Genomic DNA, 19,581 nt, shown 5'->3' on the forward strand with positions numbered 1-19,581 from the left:
AAGTAGCACTGATATGTACCCACTTTTTGGTTAAGAGCTTAGAGGAAAAGGGTTTAGTATTGTAAGTTGAGTTATAAGATATCATTGAAAAATTCAAGGCAGATTCAATAGATAGTGGGCATTCCGCCAGGTGAGCAGCGTCTGCCAAAAACCTTGAAAATAGACACACTCTGTCTGACAATAAAATCAAGAGAGAATCAACAATATACCTAGTCCTTCGTTTGAGGTCTTGGATTCACTGTCCTTCAGCTACCGTCATGGAAAATTTTGTTAGAACCCATGCTGGAATACTTTAGTATTCATACCTCAGCCATCAGACACCATTGAAAATCTTAAGCCAAAGCTTCAAGATAAAAAAGGCATTCCCCTGAATCTCCTGTGTAGAACGAAATCAAGCCCTTAGGAACCAAAAATTTAAAAGCAGTTCTGGAAGTGTTTAGAATATCCCATTTATCCATCTGACTGTAAAGAGGTGAATTACCTTTTGTATACTATAGACCAGGCCTGGATTTACCAATAGACCCACTAGGCCCAGGCCTAGGGACGCAAAATGCAAGGGCGCAATAAGTTATCACTGAGGTATTTTTTTTTTCTTAACAAAAACTTGACCAATGTTATTTATCGTCAAAGTGCCAGGTGCAGTCCGCTGCCATGCAGCCTATTCGAAGAAAATTGATTTTAAAACAACACAGGAATTCCGTGGCCACGTATTTATCTGTCAGATTTCTCCCAAGAATGGCAGCAGAGTTCGGTATTACCTCTCTATCATTACTTTTGGCTCATCAGTTGCGTTCTGTTCAGTGCTTCGACTACCCCCAAATTTTCGGGGGCTTCCCCGAAAATCTCACAAAAACCGGCCCTGCTATAGACATTCACTTTTGTCTTGTCAGTGAGTTTTTGTCTTCTCTTGCGTGTTAGTTGTCGTTTTTTAGATAGTTTTATTTTAAAAAACTGTTTCTTCTTCCTTAGAATTTTTTTCCGTTGGGAAAGGCTCCCTGATGTGGATCCAAAATATTCCTTTTTTTTTATCAATTAAAGTTTAGTTGTTATTTTTTATTTATTTCGTTTTTGTTCCAATGCTTTATTTAAATTAAACACGTTTTCTCTCTTAATTTTTCGTAAATGGAAAAGCAGTTCTAAGAAATTATTTACGTACTCCTTTTTTGTTTTGTTTTTTGCCGCTAGTGGGGCACTGAACGTAGATTTTTAAATCTACGTGCTTTTTGTAAGTAACAAAAGGTAAAATTAATTTAAAATACAATTATTGATAAAACTGCAGCTTCATATAAAAGATGATGTAACAAACGTATTTTTTGACAAGATTCATTTAGAAAAGAAAGTTTTTATAACAAAAGTAAAGAGTGAAGTTGAAAATTAAAACGAAACAAAGCTACTGCTTCACGGTTTATGCAAGAAATTTTTGCAAAACTGTTTCAAATGTACTGGCTATTTTCCTATATTTTTGGAATTCTAAAAACTAGCGCTTTACTGAAAACTAAGCCTTCTTGAGATTTTAGAGAGTTATCGTGCAGTAAAATTTATTAAGATTTAATCGTGTTGAAAAATTGATTGATTTCACGGTCGATAAAAGACTATTGAGAGTTTAATGAATTATTATTTTATTTCCAAAAGGCAACTTAAGGATTTTTCTTCTTCCAATCCTGTTATACTGCAAGATTTTGTGTTTTCAGTAAAGCGTTAATTTTTCAGAATTCTAATAATATTGGGAAATATCACGAGCCAGTTTATTTGAAAAAGTTTTTCAAAAAAATGTCGTTTAAGTCGAGAAGCCCTACTTTTGGTTTGTTCAAAATGAGAACTTTGCTATTACTTTCATCAGAAGAACTTATTTTCTTTTTTAATTAACCTTTGTGCGTTTCATGGTATTAAAAATAAAGACAATAAACCTTATAAAAATCTTTTTCTGACTTACGCAGGAAAAACTAAAGAAATCAACATAAGTTTTTTCTAAAATAGGGCATTAGATATAGGTTTAACTTTGCATCTCTCTTAAACTTTATCGTTAAAAAAATCTGAGATTTATCACAAAAGAGTCCATCGTGTATATTACCCTTGACATCTTTGAGGAGCTATAAATAAACAAAATAAACAATTAAATTATCTCAGAAATATTAACTTATATAAAATATATATATATATATATATATATATATATATATATATATATATATATATATATATATATATATATATATATATATATATATATATATATATATATATATATATATATATATATATATATATATATATATATATATATATATATATATATATATATATATATATATATATATATATATATATATATATATATATATATAAATATATATATAATGTTTTAGAGGTAATTACTTGGCAAGAAAAAAAAATGATAGAGAGAGAGAAGAAAAAAAGACTGTCATCCTAATCCAGCAATTGAGATAAATGTGCACTTAAAGTAAGTTTTGACCTTACTCATCTATCCAACAACCTAGGACCAAAAAGTATAGCCGAACCATCGACCAAATCGAAATGTCCAAATCCATGCAAAGTCGTCATCAATAAATGTAAGTCGTTTTAAATTTACAAGCAAAAGCATCTTAAATATATCGAAATATTTCCAAGTAGTACCTTTCATTAGGGCTCATCAGAAGAAATACCACCTGCCTTAACGGGTTTCGAGGCTTTACTTTCTTTACCTGGCACAGTGGAGCCTCTACCATAAGATCTTTATGGTATCCCTATGTTAGGTAAAACTTGTGAAATACATGCATACTAGTAAAACTATTCAAAATTACATACAAAATCAGTTTCATTCATTCCTTAGTAAAATCCCAGAGGTCACTGAGCAAAGACCATTCTGGAACAAATAAAGACTGGTCCAGATGTGAGTTACAAAAGAAAGTGTTTTATTGGTATCCGGAACGAATTACAGATTTAAAGGTCTTCAAGCTGGTTTGAAAACAATGTACAAATTCAAAATTCCAAAAAAGAAAAGCGAAAGAGAAATTATATTAAAATATCATTCAGTATTTCTTTATAATTTTTTATATATTTACCTAAAAGTTCATAATACATAAAACTAAATTTTTTAAATTGCCAACAAATTTTTTGGGCAGAACAACCTCTTAAGATCAGTTTTTGGCTGAGCTTTTCACATCTAGTTTTTAAAATCTGTGTAATTACTGCAAATTTTTGCATACCTAAATAATTGGGAATAATAAGCTGAATAAGTAATATTTGAATGTATATTACTTTCAAGGAATAAAAAATTAATTACTTCAAAATTAAAATCATCCGTTTTATTATATATTTTAAAAACTAATTTATTATTAGGCCTATCTGAAATATTAATATTTAAACCTAAGAAATGGTCAGAGTGTCCTGTCCTCCAGAATTAACTCTTGTGGATAAATATTTTTGAAACCTCAAGCAATTTTTCAGCCGCAATGGTGCAGAAAGCTCGAACTTCTCGTCAAAAAGTATATTTCCATTATTTTTGCTTCTTTAACTTTAACGTTTTAGGCGAACTGATCATTAGAAATCGACACTTGAAAGGGAATAGACGTTTCAAAAATAAATGTCTTATCCAAGAGTAACTAAACTAAGACTTTACTAAATACTATAATAGTAAAAAGGTAGTGCAATTCATACTATAATAGCAAAATGGTAGTACAACTCACAATTCAACACTAATCTTATGTAATCATGATCATACCTATTTGAGAAAGGCTTCAGTTAGGTTAGCCTACAAACCATTATTCAAAAACAAAAAGTTTGCAAAAAAACGTGGATATTTAAGGCTGTAACTTAATAGCATTGAATTATATCTCTTTTTATTACAGGCTTCACCGCTCCATCACAAGTGATGATACGCCGCTAGCCCTGGTAATTACCCCCCTATTTACTTTTGAGGTAGAGATGAGATGAGTTTTATTTTCAACTAATAATTTCATCATACTTAACTGGCACTTATCATATTTTTTGAATTACATTATCAACCAAACGTAGTAAATGGTAAGAACGTGTGACGCTTTATTAAGCCACTATTGTGGCTTGAGCAGCGTCACAAAATATTTCATCATAAACCAAACTCATAGACTCTTCCTACTCTTTTCTTACCATTCAATACTATTCAACCCTCCCGAATAAAAAAAAAGACCCACAAAACAAACCAAAAAAAAATATATATATATATAAAAAACCAACAATCAAATATACTTAATTCCCACCCAACAACAGCTTTTTTAATCTAATTTTAAACTGAAACTGGTTTTCTGAATCTCCAGCTGACCTATTTTTCATTCAAAGTGTGGACAGATTATCTTAATTTAAACGGAAGAAAAACTTTATTTGAATCTTTTAATTTTAAGTTATTATAAATTGGGTTTATAAGAATATATCCAGTATCTCTATTTAAAGCAAGGTGTATGGATCTTTTTTAAATTTCAATTGCCTCCTAAAAGAATGTGGCAAGCCATTTGCTTCAAATATTAAACTTGCCTCATCAAAAGAATTACATGATCTGATCCAACAATGTGGAAGGCCGAAGCAGAATCAATATCTTCATTTTTATTTTAAATTTCATATCTCAGAGAAATCTAGTATTTATGCCATCTTTTCCTCGCGAGCCGGCGTTTACCTTCCACCCCTTGGAAAATACCCCCGCGAAAAATTGCCCCCTATTTTACCCTTGGATAATTCCAGGATTATTATTAGAAGGGAAATTGAAATTTCTACTCTCCTGTTTAAGTCAGGGGCAATCGTATTGCATTACCTATAGTAAAGGTAAAGACCCATAAGGGTTCAATGTATTGAAATTTATTCATTTCTTTTTTCCCAAAGGCACTTCATGTGGAAGCGGTGGTCGAATAAGCTTTGAAGGGGGCCCAGTCAATTGGAAATCAAAGGTTCCAATGCCCTTTTCAAAAATTTGTTCTGCTTTTCAACGAATTGCTACGATTTGTTACAGACTACGGTGTCTAAAGGAAATTCTTATCATAGGCAGCGCGCTAGCGCTGCCTAAGTAAAGAACGGTGTGGGCACAATGTGTTATTTTTTTTTCTTCAGCCGGGCACTTCGTATCGACGTTGTAGTAGAAACTTAAGAACATGTTCATTTGATCGGAAATTAAAAAGTATTGGATCTTCCGCCAATGTCATCATTGTTAGGAGGACAACTCGCCCCCCCCCCCACGCCCATCCTTCATTACAACATTCAATCAATATTTTTATTCAGGCATGTTTTTCTACGTGGTTGATTTCTAGATGGATAATATGTTTTTGAGGAGGACACTCCCCCTCAACCCTCAGGGCAAGGGTTTAAAGTTATGCCCTGGGGGCATATTAGGCTTTTATAGAAGGCGTTCTCAATGAAACTTCAAAAAAGGCTCAGTCGATGGAAAATTCAAAGGGCTAGTGCCCTTTTTAATAGTCGAAAGTGATTGGAGCGCAATTTGGCCCCCCCCCCCACACTCATCATTCCCCCAAACACATCCAATCAGAATTTTGAGATAGCCATTTTGTTCAGCGTACTTGATTTCCAGATAGAAAATATGTTTTTGAGGAGGACACTCCCCAAACCCTCAGGGCAAATGTTTTAAGTTATGCCTAGGGGGCATATAAGGTGTTTATAGAAGGGGTCGTCGTAGAAACTTCAAAAGGGGCTCATTCAATTGGAAATTGAAAGTTCTGGTGCCCTTTTTAATAGTCGAAAGTAATTGAAGGGCAACTAGCTCCCCCCACGCCCATCATTCCCCCAAACACATCCAATCAGAATTTTGAGATAGTCATTTTGTTCAGCGTAGTGAATTTTCAGATAGAAAATATGTTTTTGAGGAGGACACTCCCCCATAACCCTCAGGGCAAGGGTTTTAAGTTATGCCCTGGGGGCATATAAGGTTTTTATAGAAGGCGCTGTCGTAGAAACTTCAAAACAGGTTCATTCGACTGGAAATTCGAAGGGCTAGTACCCTTTTTAATAATCGAAAGTGATTGGAGGGCAACTAGCCCCCCCCCTCCACGCCCATCATTCCCCCAACACATCCAATCAAAATTTTGAGATGGCCATTTTCTTTAGCGTAGTTGATTTCCAGAAAGATATTATGTTTTTGAGGAGGACACTCCCCCACAACCCTCGGGGCAAGGGTCTTAAGTTATGCCCTGCAGGCATATAGGGTTTTTACAGAAGGCGTTGTCGTAGAAACTGCAAAACAGGCTCATTCGATTGGAAATTCGAAGAGCTAGTACCCTTGTCAATAGTCGAAAGTGATTGGAGGGTAACTAGCACCCCCCCCCCCTCACGCCCATCATACCCCCAACACATCCAATCAAAATTTTGAGATAGCCATTTTGTTCAGCGTAGTTGATTTCCAGACAGAAAATATGTTTTTGAGGAACACTCCCCCACAACCCTCGGGGCAAGGGTTTTAAGTTATGCCCTGGGGGCATATAAGGTTTTTATAGAAGGCGTTGTTGTAGAAACTTCAAAAAATGCTCATTCGATTGGAAATTCAAAGGGCTAGTGCCCTTTTTAATAGTCGAAAGTGATTGGAGGGCAACTAGCCCCCCCCCCCCCGCCCATCATTCCCCCAAACACATCCAATCAAAGTTTTGAGACACCCATTTTGTTTAGCGTAGTTGATTTCCAGATAGAAAATAGGTTTTTGAGGAGGACACTCCCCCACAACCCTCGGGGCAAGGGTTATAAGTTATGCCCTGGGGTCATATAAGGTTTTATAGAAGGCGTTGCCGTAGAATCTTCAAAAAAGGCTCATTCGATTGAAAATTCAAAGGGCTATTGCCCTTTTTAATAGTCGAAAGTGATTAGAGGGCAACTAGCCTCCCCCCCATGCCCATCATTTCCCCAAACACATCCAATCAAAATTTTGAGATGGCCATTTTGTTCAGCGTAGTTGATTTCCAGATAGAAATTATGTTTTTGAGGAAGATACTCCCCCACAGCCCTTAGGGCAAGGGTTTTAAGTTATGTCCTGGGGGCATATAAGGTTTTTAAAGAAGGCGTTAAGAAGGGTCAGGGGGTGGGGCTTCGGAACAGGCACAGTCACCTGAATCAGAATCAAAATCTGAAGGAGAGGAGCTAGATTTGCAAGCAAATCCTCTTGAAGACAGTCTTAATGACTGTAAAAGTGACTGAATATTCCGCTCTCACAATTCTGTGCTAAGTTAATCAAAGTCATCAAAGTGTTACAAGCCTCTTTTTTAATCGAATTCGGTACTTCTATAAATAAATGAAAAATAACATGTATATGATGTGAGGAATGTTTCTGAATACGGCTATTTAAATATGCAAGGCTTTTAGGGTAGCATTTCTGAGATTTAATCTGAGATTTGACATCTGAGATTTGAGATTTTTTTGTTTGTTTTTTTTTTTTTTTGAGTGTTTGTTTCTTATACAAAATGAATGTCCGAAATCAGGCACTGCCCAATTGCTGAGGTATCACCCTAGGCACAAGATTACAAAAGAGATAAACTATACAGTTAATTAAATTGATGAAACTCTAGATCAAGAGCCATTACCATTTTTAAGCCCAGAAAAATCGGAATCATTAAAAATTGATTGATTATGAATTAAAATCAAGTATTTTGCAGGCATCAAGACATGGCTAATTATAGAAAAAGCCAAGACAGATAGTCCGAGTGATTGAGTGGCAAATCTGGGATAGGCCCTTTTTAGGATTGTATAAAAATGATGTCATTTCATTTGTTAACAGATAAGTCCATATGCCATTCCTAGGGCAGAAGTGAGGTAAATAGTCATAGAATTAAGGAATGAAAGATTAGCATCAAGGCATGGCTAATTGTAGAAAAAGCCAAGACAGATAGTCCGAGTGATTGAGAGGCAAATCTGGGATAGGCCTTTATAGGATTGTATAGAAATTATTGTGCGATTGTAGAAAGTAATGCTTAAAAAGAAATGGTCTTGCAGCTACAGGGCACTAATGCCCTGTTTACGGGCACTACAGGGCCGTAAACTAAAACATCAATTTCACCCTTTACTTCCTAGGGAGTACCTTATTTTACCAATTTTACTTACCGAGTTTTTATTTACGGTAATTTTACAACACTAACTAGGGGCCGTGGTTCGTCCTGTACAAGGTTGCAGCTACCACTACAACCACGATTATATATCACACACACAGGGCCGAATCTCCAGCATTTTTATTGGGGGTGGAGGGGGGCAAGAGGGGTGCATATCCGGATGGTCAAGGAGCATAGGATACATAATAATTTTTTCTCCACATTATTGTGGGGGCAACTACCTTTCTTGTGCCCCTCCCCAAACGACACCCCTGCACACACAGGAAAAACCCTTCGTTTTTTTTTTCTTAGCTGAAATTAGTAAAGAACAAACCCCGGTTGTAACTGACGTCATCCTATAGTTTTACAATAACGTTATTTATGATTGTAACCTACGATTATAGTTAATATTCACCATCTTCTATATGAAAATGCAGTTCCTTGTCAAAAATAGGTTTAATTGTAAGATTATGTTTTGTTAATTACAAAAGCATTTAAACATATTAATTTCCTTTAAAATATACCATTAAACAGCTCTCTATGATGTTCTAGTGCCCCTCTAGCAGTGGAAGAATAATGAAAAAGAAGAGGAAAAGTCAGTGCCACCCTTGCAAAAAAGCTATTTTTCTTGTTGTACTTATCGGTACATATAAGTGCTACTAAAGAGTACATATCGGTACATAGAGTACATATCAGTGCTACTAAAGAAAAGGCATTAGATATAGCAATTTCCTTTCAAATGAGGCTTCGAAAGCTCTCTATGATATTCCAGTGCCCCGCTAGCAGTAAAGAAGGAAAAAAAAGAAAAAAAGAGGACACGTCAGTGCTACTCATGCAAAAAAGCTATTTTCCTTGTTGTTCAAGCTAGAGGACTGCAAGTATCCTGTGTAGGGAATTCGACAATTGCAGCCATGATTATATATCAAACACACAGGGGCGAATCTCCAGCATTTTCATTGGAGGGGGGGGCAAGAGGGGTACATAGTCAAGGGGCATAGGATATACAATAATTTTTCTCCACATTATTGTGGGGGCAACTCCCCCCCCCCATTGCCCCCCTCCCCAAACGACGCCCCTGCACACACAGGAAAAACCCTTCGGTTTAGTTTTTTCTTAGCTGAAATTAGTAAAGAACGAACCCCAGTTGCAACTGGCGTCATCATAGAGTTTTACGATAACGTCATTTATGTATGTAACCTACGATTATAGTTGATATTCACCATCTTCTATACGAAAATGCAGTTTTTTTTGTCAAAAAGGGATTTAATTTTAACATTACGTTTTGTTAATTAGGAAGGGGGCTTACTCAATTCGAAACTAAAAGTTTCAGTGTCATTTTTAAGAGACAAAAGTGATTAAAGAGACACTTCCTCATTTCCAGACCAGGGCACGATCCCTAGACTCCAAAAACAATTGTGTGAAAGAAAGGCAAAAAAAACACGTTATTTTCTAATGGCCCATGAACTTATTTTCTTCTTTCCTTAGGCTAAGGGACCCCAATTTATATGCATAACATCTGCCTGACAGAAAAGTACAAGAGCAACAGGTAATTATACGTGAAAAAAGTTACCTAAATACTACGGATGATGACCCACTTGGAGTAACAATTACATTGACTGAGGCTTCTAATGGCTCCTCTACTTCATTATTGATGTTCGCTTAAAAAAAATGAACGATATTAATTGTTTTTGCAAAATATGAATATCAAGCAATTGCTAGGAAAAGAATGGCATTTCATGGAGCGGCATTTTTCAAGAGAAAATTTATTTTCACTTTATCTAATATGCAAAATTATTGAATAAAATTTTATTATGCCAAGTAAAATATTTCCTCTCTAAGTTTCACACTAAAATTGTTTAAAATTTTAAGTGCATCAATTAAGTGCATAAAGTCACGAAAGATTATCACATTTTCTGCTGAATGCAAGAAAAAAGTTAATTTCGATTTCTATACCCCACGGAATTCAAAGTTTATCTACTTTACTCTAAATCTAAATTTGTGTTGGTTATTTTATCGACCAGCTATTGTAGCGAGAAATAAATTTGACCAATTAAAATCAAAGGTAGAAAGAAAGAAAACTGAACGATTTACATAGCTGTTTGAACAACTTGGCTGTTTGTATTGATATGATAACTATACTGTTGCCAGAATTATAGGTCATGACAATGTATGTAGACTTTTGGTTTGAATAATAATTACAAATGCATCTAAACGGTGTTGTCACGACTACAGTAAATTACTCTCAGTAAGATTTTGACTGAAAGGTTTCTTGTTCTGTCTTAAGAAACTTGGGCGGTTCGCTTTAAACGGCTGAAGAGGTTATTAAAGAGTTATTATAGCAGTACAAAAATCAGCTATCAGACCACTACCGATTCATTTAAAAATGAATAACATTATTTGTAAATGATTTTTTTTTATTAATAAAAATAGAACAAAATGTAGGAAATGCGCTGATCTACCAACACTGGACTCCATTTTTCAATTCAATATCCACTATATTAATCTGTGTCGAGCCTCTTTTATCTTTGTCTACCTATTGGAGATTTTCACAAATCAGCGAGAGATCTAATTCTTACTAAGTTTCATATTATTGTTGATAAGTTAACGAACTTGTGAAACCTTTTTCTTTTTATTCTTTAGCTTTTTAGCTTTATTTTCTAAGCTTTTTCTTAAAATAGCTGATAAATTGTGTCTATAATAGAAAATGACAGAGACAAAAAACTGGATATATAGTAAACATAAGAATTGCCAATAAAAAGATTAATAAAATATAATGAGAAAGAAGACTAATTTGAAATAAGGCTATTACGTTAAAAGTACATTGTTTTTTAATTTATCTTAATATTCTAGCTTCTAAGGCTGCTATTTACTATTTCAAAGCAAACCAAACAAATACTGCAAAGGCTTAATATTTCTGATGCAGTGTCGTCAGTTCACAGGAATGTTGGGGGAGGGGGACTGTATTGTAGGATCTGGGGGGCAATTTTTTTGTTTTCCAACGAAAATAACAAAAAATGACTTTTTCACTTTCAAAATTAACCCCCCCCCCCTCCCCCAAAAGTCTTAAAAGGTCAAGAGGAGAAAAGATGCGGGAATACCCCCCCCCCCCCAACAAATACAAACACAATTTGCGTCACTCTTTTGATGAAAAATATTTCAAAGAATATTTCTCCAATAAAAGATGCTCATTTTTCTTTTGATTCTTAACACATTAAATTTTATACGTTTTAATGATTGAGATGACAAAGCTAACATACCCCTTCCCACCATCCCTAGTGTAATAGAAAAAGGGTTGTGCATATAATATAATAAAAATATAAAAAAGAAATGAAATACTTACTCTGAGTCAGAAAGGCTGGTGCTGGAAAAGGTGCTTTATTAGTTTCAAAAAATTTGACAGAAGTTATTGGACTTGAAAAATCTTCTGTGTATTCATTTTCCAAATTTGGGAGGTCATTAACTACATTGGTGACGAAGAAAAGCAATTTTCCACATTCACAGCCACAGGCTACTAGACGTCTACAAAGGCAAATAGATTTCAGTTGTAAAGCACAAGTAGCTTTCAATCATTTAATTAGTTCTAATATTTCAAAATACGAGCAGCTTTCAACAATTCACAGCCACAGTTTACTAGGCGCCGACACACTACAAGTAGCTCTCAATTATTACAAGTAGCTTTCATTTGCTCAATTATTCTAAAATACGCCTAGTAATGCCAGTAGCTTTCAATATAGAAAGCTCCTGTTTAGCAAACCCTAAACGGGAGTTTTTAGCCCCCTCCCTAGGTCTGGAAAAAGTTAAAAAGTTGCCAGTAGCAGAATTCGACAGAATTCCAAAAGCTGCCAAATATGCCAACAAATTTCACTAGGCCATGAAAACAGTCAAGTAGAAGTGCTACTATGCTACCCCACATTTTCCACGGCGGCCACTCCCCTTGCCATGAAAAACGACTTAAGTATGACGCGAGCGCAGCAACGAACTCTGTATCTATTTATAAATCATCAAATGATAACGACATTACTGCTGCCATGATTGCCAAGGTTATTAATGAATAGTCAGCAAATGGTGACTTTTGAAGCAAAAAAAAACAGATCGTGCCACAGCAAAGTGCGTAAAACATCAATTTTGGGCCAGAGAGGGTTTAAACGCCAGAGAATGCAAATTCTAGGACAACCAATAGGTTTTTCAAGGGCAAAGGCTAGAAACCAAAGATTTTGAGGGCCCATCTTAACAAGCCTGATCAAAGCAATATTTTTTGCAGATGTATTTTTCATGGTCCAAAACTTTCAACAAGGAATTAAGCCTCATGTGAAATATGAAAAAAAAAAAAAAACAAGGTAGCCTAAATCACTTTCTTTCATAGCTAGCTTGCATCTCATTCACTTACTTCAAATTTTTATACTGTCAAGGCTATCAGGCTAATGCAAAATCAGACAAATATGCCTAATGACATAAAAGCCTCTATCTAATCCACAACATTGCCATTGAAACATTATTAACAGCTTATCTCATTCCTAAAAGTTCATTCCTTTGCTCTACCCCCCCCCCCTAGCCCTTACAAACGAATGAATATACATTCGACGTGATATGTGTATATTTATCCACCAAGGAGATATTTAATGCTGCTCTAAAGTAGTTTTAAGAGTTTTACGGGGCTTTGTTCAAACGTGCCCCTGTGCTCAATGTTTGCCATTCGAAAATACTGAAAAATATTACGAGTCAGTTTATTGCAGCTAGTTTGGTGAATAGATCTTGCATAGTCTGCGAAGCAACATCACACAGAAAATTTTGACACCCGCAGTCAATATGGCATTGTGGTTGCACCAATTACTGCAACCTAGTAAAGAGCAAACCCAAACCCACAGTAACTGATAGGTTAAAATTTGAAAAAAAATCTAGTGAGGGTATATTACCATTTGGAGCTGATTCGGGAATGGTAGCTGTTATTTCGGTTAACCTTATTAGTAACAGTTTATTGCGAAAAATATTTATGGGAATTTAAAAAAAGAGCCGAAAACCCTTTGAAAATTGCGTCAGACTGAAACGAAAAGTAAGCCAATCCCCATAAGTTGAAAACTCTATGCAGGAGAAGAACAGTCCCCAACCTTGAACAACAAAGAAAATCACTTTCTTCCATGGGAAGAATTGATGCGACTTTTTTTTTCTTCTTTCTTTATTTTTCGTAACTGGGACAGTATAGACATCTTTTAAAGTGCCCATCCGAAAGCTGATTTTCACATCTCCGTGCTTCTTACAAATTCGTCTTGATAACGCCATCATAAAGTGCCATATGGTAATTTTCCTGCCATTTCCAGAGCGTATAGGCTGAGAAGCATAAAAAGAAAACCATCTTAATCGTACGATCGAAAACCTTAAGCCTCAGGTTTAGAATCCTCTCTCTTATATACTCCTCCTCTCAGCCTCCTTAGTAAGTGCCATAAATCGTGAATAAGTTCTTTCTTACAAATTACTTGCTTGAAATGTAACAAGGCGTGACCTGTCCGCTTTTTAATTAAATCTGCTTATGTTGTTCCATTCAAAAACTGGCTAATTTCACAATTTTAAGCCCATGTCCCTGGGGCTGCACGCACAATTTAGCCCTATGAGATATATTTTTTCAACATTTGACCGTTTTTAAGAATGCTTCGAAATGTAATGTAATGTCATGAGGGGTTGCAGTGGCACCCATGGGCACAAAGGATGCTGAATAGGCAGTTCAGTGGCCTTAGATTGCTTTTCAAACCAAAAAAAGAGGATATCCCAAAATCTGGGATTTCATGGTCCCTGATCTATTCTGTGTTAACCCGTGGTAGATACATTGCTCTTTACTAGATCAAAGCTAGATATAATCCAAAACTTTTAGGTTGGAAAAGACGCTCTCAAGCTTTTTCAAACCAGCCAAACATTGGGCATAAAAAATAAAGAAGAATGGAAAAAACAACTAAATAAAAAAAAATTTGACTTGTTTTCAAAAACGTCTAAAAATAAGAAAAAAGTTTTTTCTCTAGAATCTATGAATACAAGTAAAAACGAGGGACACAGAACGGATTGAGCTTTTCATAAAATAGATATTGCGCCCCTCATTTTCACTTGTATTCCCAGATTATCGAGAAAAAAACAAAAGATTATTTCATACTTTTTAGTCCATTTAGAATGCTAGTTTTTTTCTAACAAAACAATTTATATTTATTTTTTACAACTTTTTAGACCTTCAACTTTTTAGGCTTTTTAGAGAAAAATCGCTACACAAAAGGTGCGAACTAACGTAGAAAAAGGACAAATTAATAAGGATTACCAAGACTTAGAAATACCTGTGTTTCTGTTGGTCATACATAATATCCACCCAAAGAACGATACTTGGAAAAATCCTGTTCAGTTCAGGAAAAAAAGGTCCAATGTCCACTTCTTCATATGTGTGGTCATCTCTATTTTCTTTAAATAAATGTAATCGTTCATCACTCCCACTTATCAGCCAAACCATCTGAAATTAAAAAAAAATAATTGTAGATTGAAATTTTAGTCATCCAAATTTTACATATTTTATAAATTTTTACTTTGCATACATTTTTTTTTACACATTTTTTATTACAGTCATTGAAATTGTGCTAGCTTTAGGCTCCAACAAATTCGTAAACATTTTGTTTTCTACAAACATTGCCACGTTTTATTCACGCCATAGACCTGGACCACCTACTATATGAACCGAGGACACCAGTAGACTTTACTTCAGGGCAAGAGTGATAAAAATTTCGAATGGTAGTAAAGGATTAAAAAAAAGATAGGTCACAATAATATCCTGTTTGTTTGAAATATTTCTGAATTCCGGATTTTTTATGTATTTTCAGCCTTTCAGGGAGAGGGAAAGTCAGCTGAAGGGAGCAAAAAAGTATGACACCTCAATCTTCTAAAACTACCAAAATTTCCTTTTAAAGCCCCCAGCTTCAGAGGTCATCCTGCCATACTACATTCCTCATTAAACACATGTGCAGTCCATACAAAGTGAATGGTTTGTATACACAATACTACTACTACTACTAACAACTCACTGCAATACCAAGCAACCTTAGGCCAATAAAGCTAGGCACGCTCCTTCTCCATCTCAATCTATTCAAAGCCTCCCTCTTTACGCTCTAATAAGAAGCTTCAATTTTCCTCAAATCTTTCCCTGCGACCTCTTCCCACCCCATTCGGGGATAAGATGCTCCTAGATGATTGGCAGAGAAGCACAATCTTTGGCAATCTGTCATTCTTCATCTGCAGAGCGTGTCCTAGCCATCTCAAGCTTTCTCTCACTACAGTCCTAGATAGTGGGATTGGACCACATTTCTTGTACAGCTTATTGTTTAAAATATGGTCAGTCAGACAGGTACCCAAAACAATCTGCAGACAATTGCTTTAGAAAACATCTAACAAATCTTCTTCTGTCTTTCAGAGCGCCCCTGCTTCAGAACCGTCAACATTTCGTTCAAGAATCATTTGACAGAGGAAATCCATATGAGCACTCATTCATTCACATACGCGGCTTTGCACAAGTTATTAGGGGATGGGTCAAAAGCACAAAAAGTGCCTTTTTGCACCCTAATTTTATAATCTATCCCATCAGGTCATTGGTGACAGGTCCTAAACAAAAATGGATTGGTGGGGATTCAACCTGTAGAACCCTATAATTTTAGGATATTTGAGTTAATCAGTGAATATCAATTCTTAAGGGATGACAGGTTTAATATAGGCAATGTTTCGTAAATACTATAAAAGATTACATTCACAAGATCATATGTAAAGCTATGGCCTGAAAATTCGTTTTTGGAGTTTTCAGATCCGCTCTTACCCAGAGAACTACTTAAAATTTGAATAAAGACCAGGAAGACAGATGGATAGCCAGAAGCAATGGACCAAAAATAATAATGATAATCATAGGCAGCGCGCTAGCGCTGCATAAGTAAAGAACGATGTGGGCACAATGTGTTTTTTTTTTTCTCCATACCCGGGCACTTCCTATCGAAGGAGTGGTCGTATAAACTTCGAAGAGGGCTCATTCGATTGGAAATTGGAGTGGCTAGTGCCCTTTTTAATAGTCGAAAGTGATTCAGGGCAACTAGCCCCCCCCCCCAACGCCCATCATTCCCCCAAACACATCCAATCAAAAATTTGAGATAGCCATTTTGTTCAGCGTAGTTGATTTCCAGATAGAAAATATGTTTTTGAGGAGGATACTCCCCCACATTCCTCAGGGCAAAGGTTTTAAGTTATGCCCTGGGGGCATATAAGGTTTTTATAGAAGGCGTTGTCATAGAAACTTCAAAGCAGGCTCATTCAATTGGAAATTCAAAGGGCTAGTACCGTTTTTAATAGTCGAAAGTGATTGGAGGGTAACTAGCCCCCCCCCCCACGCCCATCATTCCCCCAAACACATCTAATCAATATTTTGAGATAGCCATTTTGTTCAGCGTAGTTGATTTCCAGATAGAAAATATATTTTTGAGGAGGAAACTCCCCCAAAGCCCTCAGGGCAAGGGTTTTAAGTTATGCCCTGGGGGCATATAAGGTTTTTATAGAAAGTGTTGTCTTAAAAACTTCAAAAAAATCTTACTCGTCTTGAAATTAAAAGGACTAGCGCACATTTTAATAGTCAAAAGGGATTGAAGGGCAACTAGCCCCCCCCCACACCCATCATTCCCCCAAACACATCAAATAAAAATTTTGTGATAGCCAGCGCGCTAGGCAGCGCGCTAGCGCTGCCTAAGTAAAGAACGATGTGACCACAATGTGTTGTTTTTTTTTTCTTCGACAGGCTCTTCGTATCGAAGGAATTGTCGTAGAAACTTCGACAAGGGCTCATTCGATTGGAAATTGGGGTGGCTAGTGCCCTTTTTAATAGTCGAAAGAGATTGGAGGACAACTAGCACCCCCCTCACACCCATCATTCCCCCAAACACATCCAATCAAAATTTTGAGATAGCCATTTTGTTCAGCGTAGTTGATTTCCAGATAGAAAATATCTTTTTAAGGAGGACACTCCCACAAAACCATCGGGCAAGGGTTTTGAGTTATACCCTGAGGGCATATAAGAACAATGTTGGCACAATGTACCATATATTATTTTTTTACTTTAGAGCAGGGCCCTTCATATGGAAGGGGTCGTCGTAGAGACTTCAAAACGGGCTCATCCGATTGGAAATCGAGAGTTCTAGGGCCCTTTTTAATAGTCGAAAGTGATTGGTGGGCCACTAGCCCCCCCCCCCCCCCCCACGCCCATCATACCCCCAAACACATCCAATCAAAATTTCGAGATAGCCATTTCGCTCAGCGTAGTCAATTTCCAGATAGAATATATAGTTTTGAGAGGGACACTACCCCAGAATCCTCGGGGAAAGGGTTTTAAGTTATGCCCCGGGGTCATATAATGGCCTTCTTGAAGGCGTGGCTGTAGAGAGCTCTAACCTGACTTTTTTTATTATAACTTCGAAGCGCTAGTGACATTTTTGATATTCAAACTTGTTAAGAGGGCAAATAGCCCCCCCCCCACGCCCATAATTACCCCGAACACAACCAATCAAAATATTGAGATAGCCATTTTGTTCAGTGGAGTTGATAGAAAACATGTTTTTGAGAAGGACACTACCCCACAATCCACAGGGCAAGCGTTTTAAATTATGCCCTGGGGGCCTATAAGGTTCTTATAGAAGGCTTTGTCGTAGAAATTTAAAAAAAGGCTTATTCGTTTTGAAATTCAAAGGGCTAGTGACCTTTTTAATACTAAAAAGTGATTGGAGGGCAACTAGCCCCCCCACGCCCATCATTTCCCCAAATACATCCAATCAAAATTTTGAGGCAGACAGCTTGTTCAGTGTAGTTGATTTACAGATAGAAAATATGTTTTTGAGAAGGACACTCCCCCAATACCCTCAGGGAAAGGGTTTTAAGTTATTCCCTGCGGGCATATAAGAACGATGTTGGTACAATGTACTATATATTATTTTTTTTTTCCTTAGAGCTGGGCACTTCATATGGAAGGGGTCGCCGTAGAAACTTCAAAAGGGGCTCATTCGATTGGAAATTGGAGTGGCTAGTGCCCTTTTTAATAGTCGAAAGTGATTCAGGGCAACACATCCAATCAAAATTTTGAGATAGCCATTTTGTTTAGCGTAGTTGATTTCCAGATAGAAAATATGTTTTTGAGGAGTACACTCCCCCACAGCCCTAAGAGGGAGGGTTTTAAGTTATGCCCTGGGGGCATGTAAGGTTTTTATAGAAAGCATTGTCGTAGAAACTTCAAAAAAGGCTCATTAGATTGGAAATTCAAAGGGCTAGTGCTCATTTTAATAGTCGAAAGTGATTGGAGGGCAACTAGCCCCCCCCCTCACACCCATCATTCCCCCAAACACATCAAATAAAAATTTTGAGATAGCCAGCGCGCTAGGCAGCGCGCTAGCGCTGCCTAAGTAAAGAACGATGTGACCACAATGTGTTGTTTTTTTTTTCTTCGACAGGCTCTTCGTATCGAAGGAATTGTCGTAGAAACTTCGAAAAGGGCTCATTCGATTGGAAATTGGGGTGGCTAGTGCTCTTTTTGATATTCGAAAGTGATTGGAGGGCAACTAGCCCCCCCCCCCCTCACACCCATCATTCCCTAAAACACATCCAATCAAAATTTTGAGATAGCCATTTTGTTCAGCGTAGTTGATTTCCAGATAGAAAATATCTTTTTGAGGAGGACACTCCCACACAACCCTCGGGCAAGGGTTTTAGGTTATACCCTGAGGGCATATAAGAACAATGTTGGTACAATGTACCATATATTATTTTTTTACTTTAGAGCAGGGCACTTCATACGGAAGGGGTCGTCGTAGAGACTTCAAAACGGGCTCATCCGATTGGAAATCGAGAGTTCTAGGGCCCTTTTTAACAGTCGAAAGTGATTGGAGGGCGACTAGCCCCCCCCCCCACGCCCATCATACCCCCAAACACATCCAATCAAAATTTCGAGATAGCCATTTCGCTCAGCGTAGTTGATTTCCAAATAGAAAATGTATTTTTGAGGAGTAGACTCTTCTAAAGACCTCAAGGCAAGTGTTTAAAGTTATGGCCCTGGAGTTATATTAGGTTTTTATAGAAAACTTTGCTATAGAAAATTAATAAAAGGATCATTTGATGGTAAAATCAAAGGGATAGTGCCATTTTTAATAGTTAAAATTGATTGGGGGGCTACTCGCCCCCCCCCACGCCCATACTTCCCCCAAACACATCCAATCAAAATTTTGAGATAACCATTTTGTTCAGCGTAGTTGATTTCCAGATAGAAAACATGTTTTTGAGGAGGACACTCCCCCACAACCCTCAGGGCAAGGTTTCAAGATATGCCCTGGGAGCATATAAGGTTTTTATATAAGGCGTTGTCGTAAACATTTCAAAAAAGGCTCATTAGATTGGAAATTAAAAGGGCTAGTGCCCTTTTTAATAGTAAAAAGTGATTGGAGGGCAACTAGCCCCCCCACGCCCATCATTCCCCAAAACACATCCAAAAAAATTTTGAGACAGC

The 19,581-nt window shown here is 36.6% G+C and overlaps 1 protein-coding gene across 3 annotated transcripts in view; it reads right to left on the bottom strand.

Moving 5' to 3' along the window:
- The window catches only part of LOC148940214 (KICSTOR complex protein kaptin-like), a 66,389-nt gene that overhangs the window by 18,672 nt on the left and 28,136 nt on the right, over window positions 1–19,581 (bottom strand). For all 3 annotated transcript variants that reach the window (XM_089106183.1, XM_089106184.1, XM_089106181.1), the window contains exons 3-5: window positions 14,354–14,523; window positions 11,383–11,561; window positions 9,613–9,700 (exon numbers count right to left, since the gene is read on the bottom strand). In XM_089106183.1, coding sequence (XP_088962309.1) covers window positions 9,613–9,700; window positions 11,383–11,561; window positions 14,354–14,523 — 437 coding nt within the window. The remainder of the gene's footprint in view (window positions 1–9,612; window positions 9,701–11,382; window positions 11,562–14,353; window positions 14,524–19,581) is intronic.

The sequence above is a fragment of the Artemia sp. Qi Xiang Cuo genome, chromosome 20 (genome assembly GCF_049724085.1).
Source record: "Artemia sp. Qi Xiang Cuo chromosome 20, ASM4972408v1, whole genome shotgun sequence".
NCBI classification, from domain to species: domain Eukaryota; kingdom Metazoa; phylum Arthropoda; class Branchiopoda; order Anostraca; family Artemiidae; genus Artemia; species Artemia sp. Qi Xiang Cuo.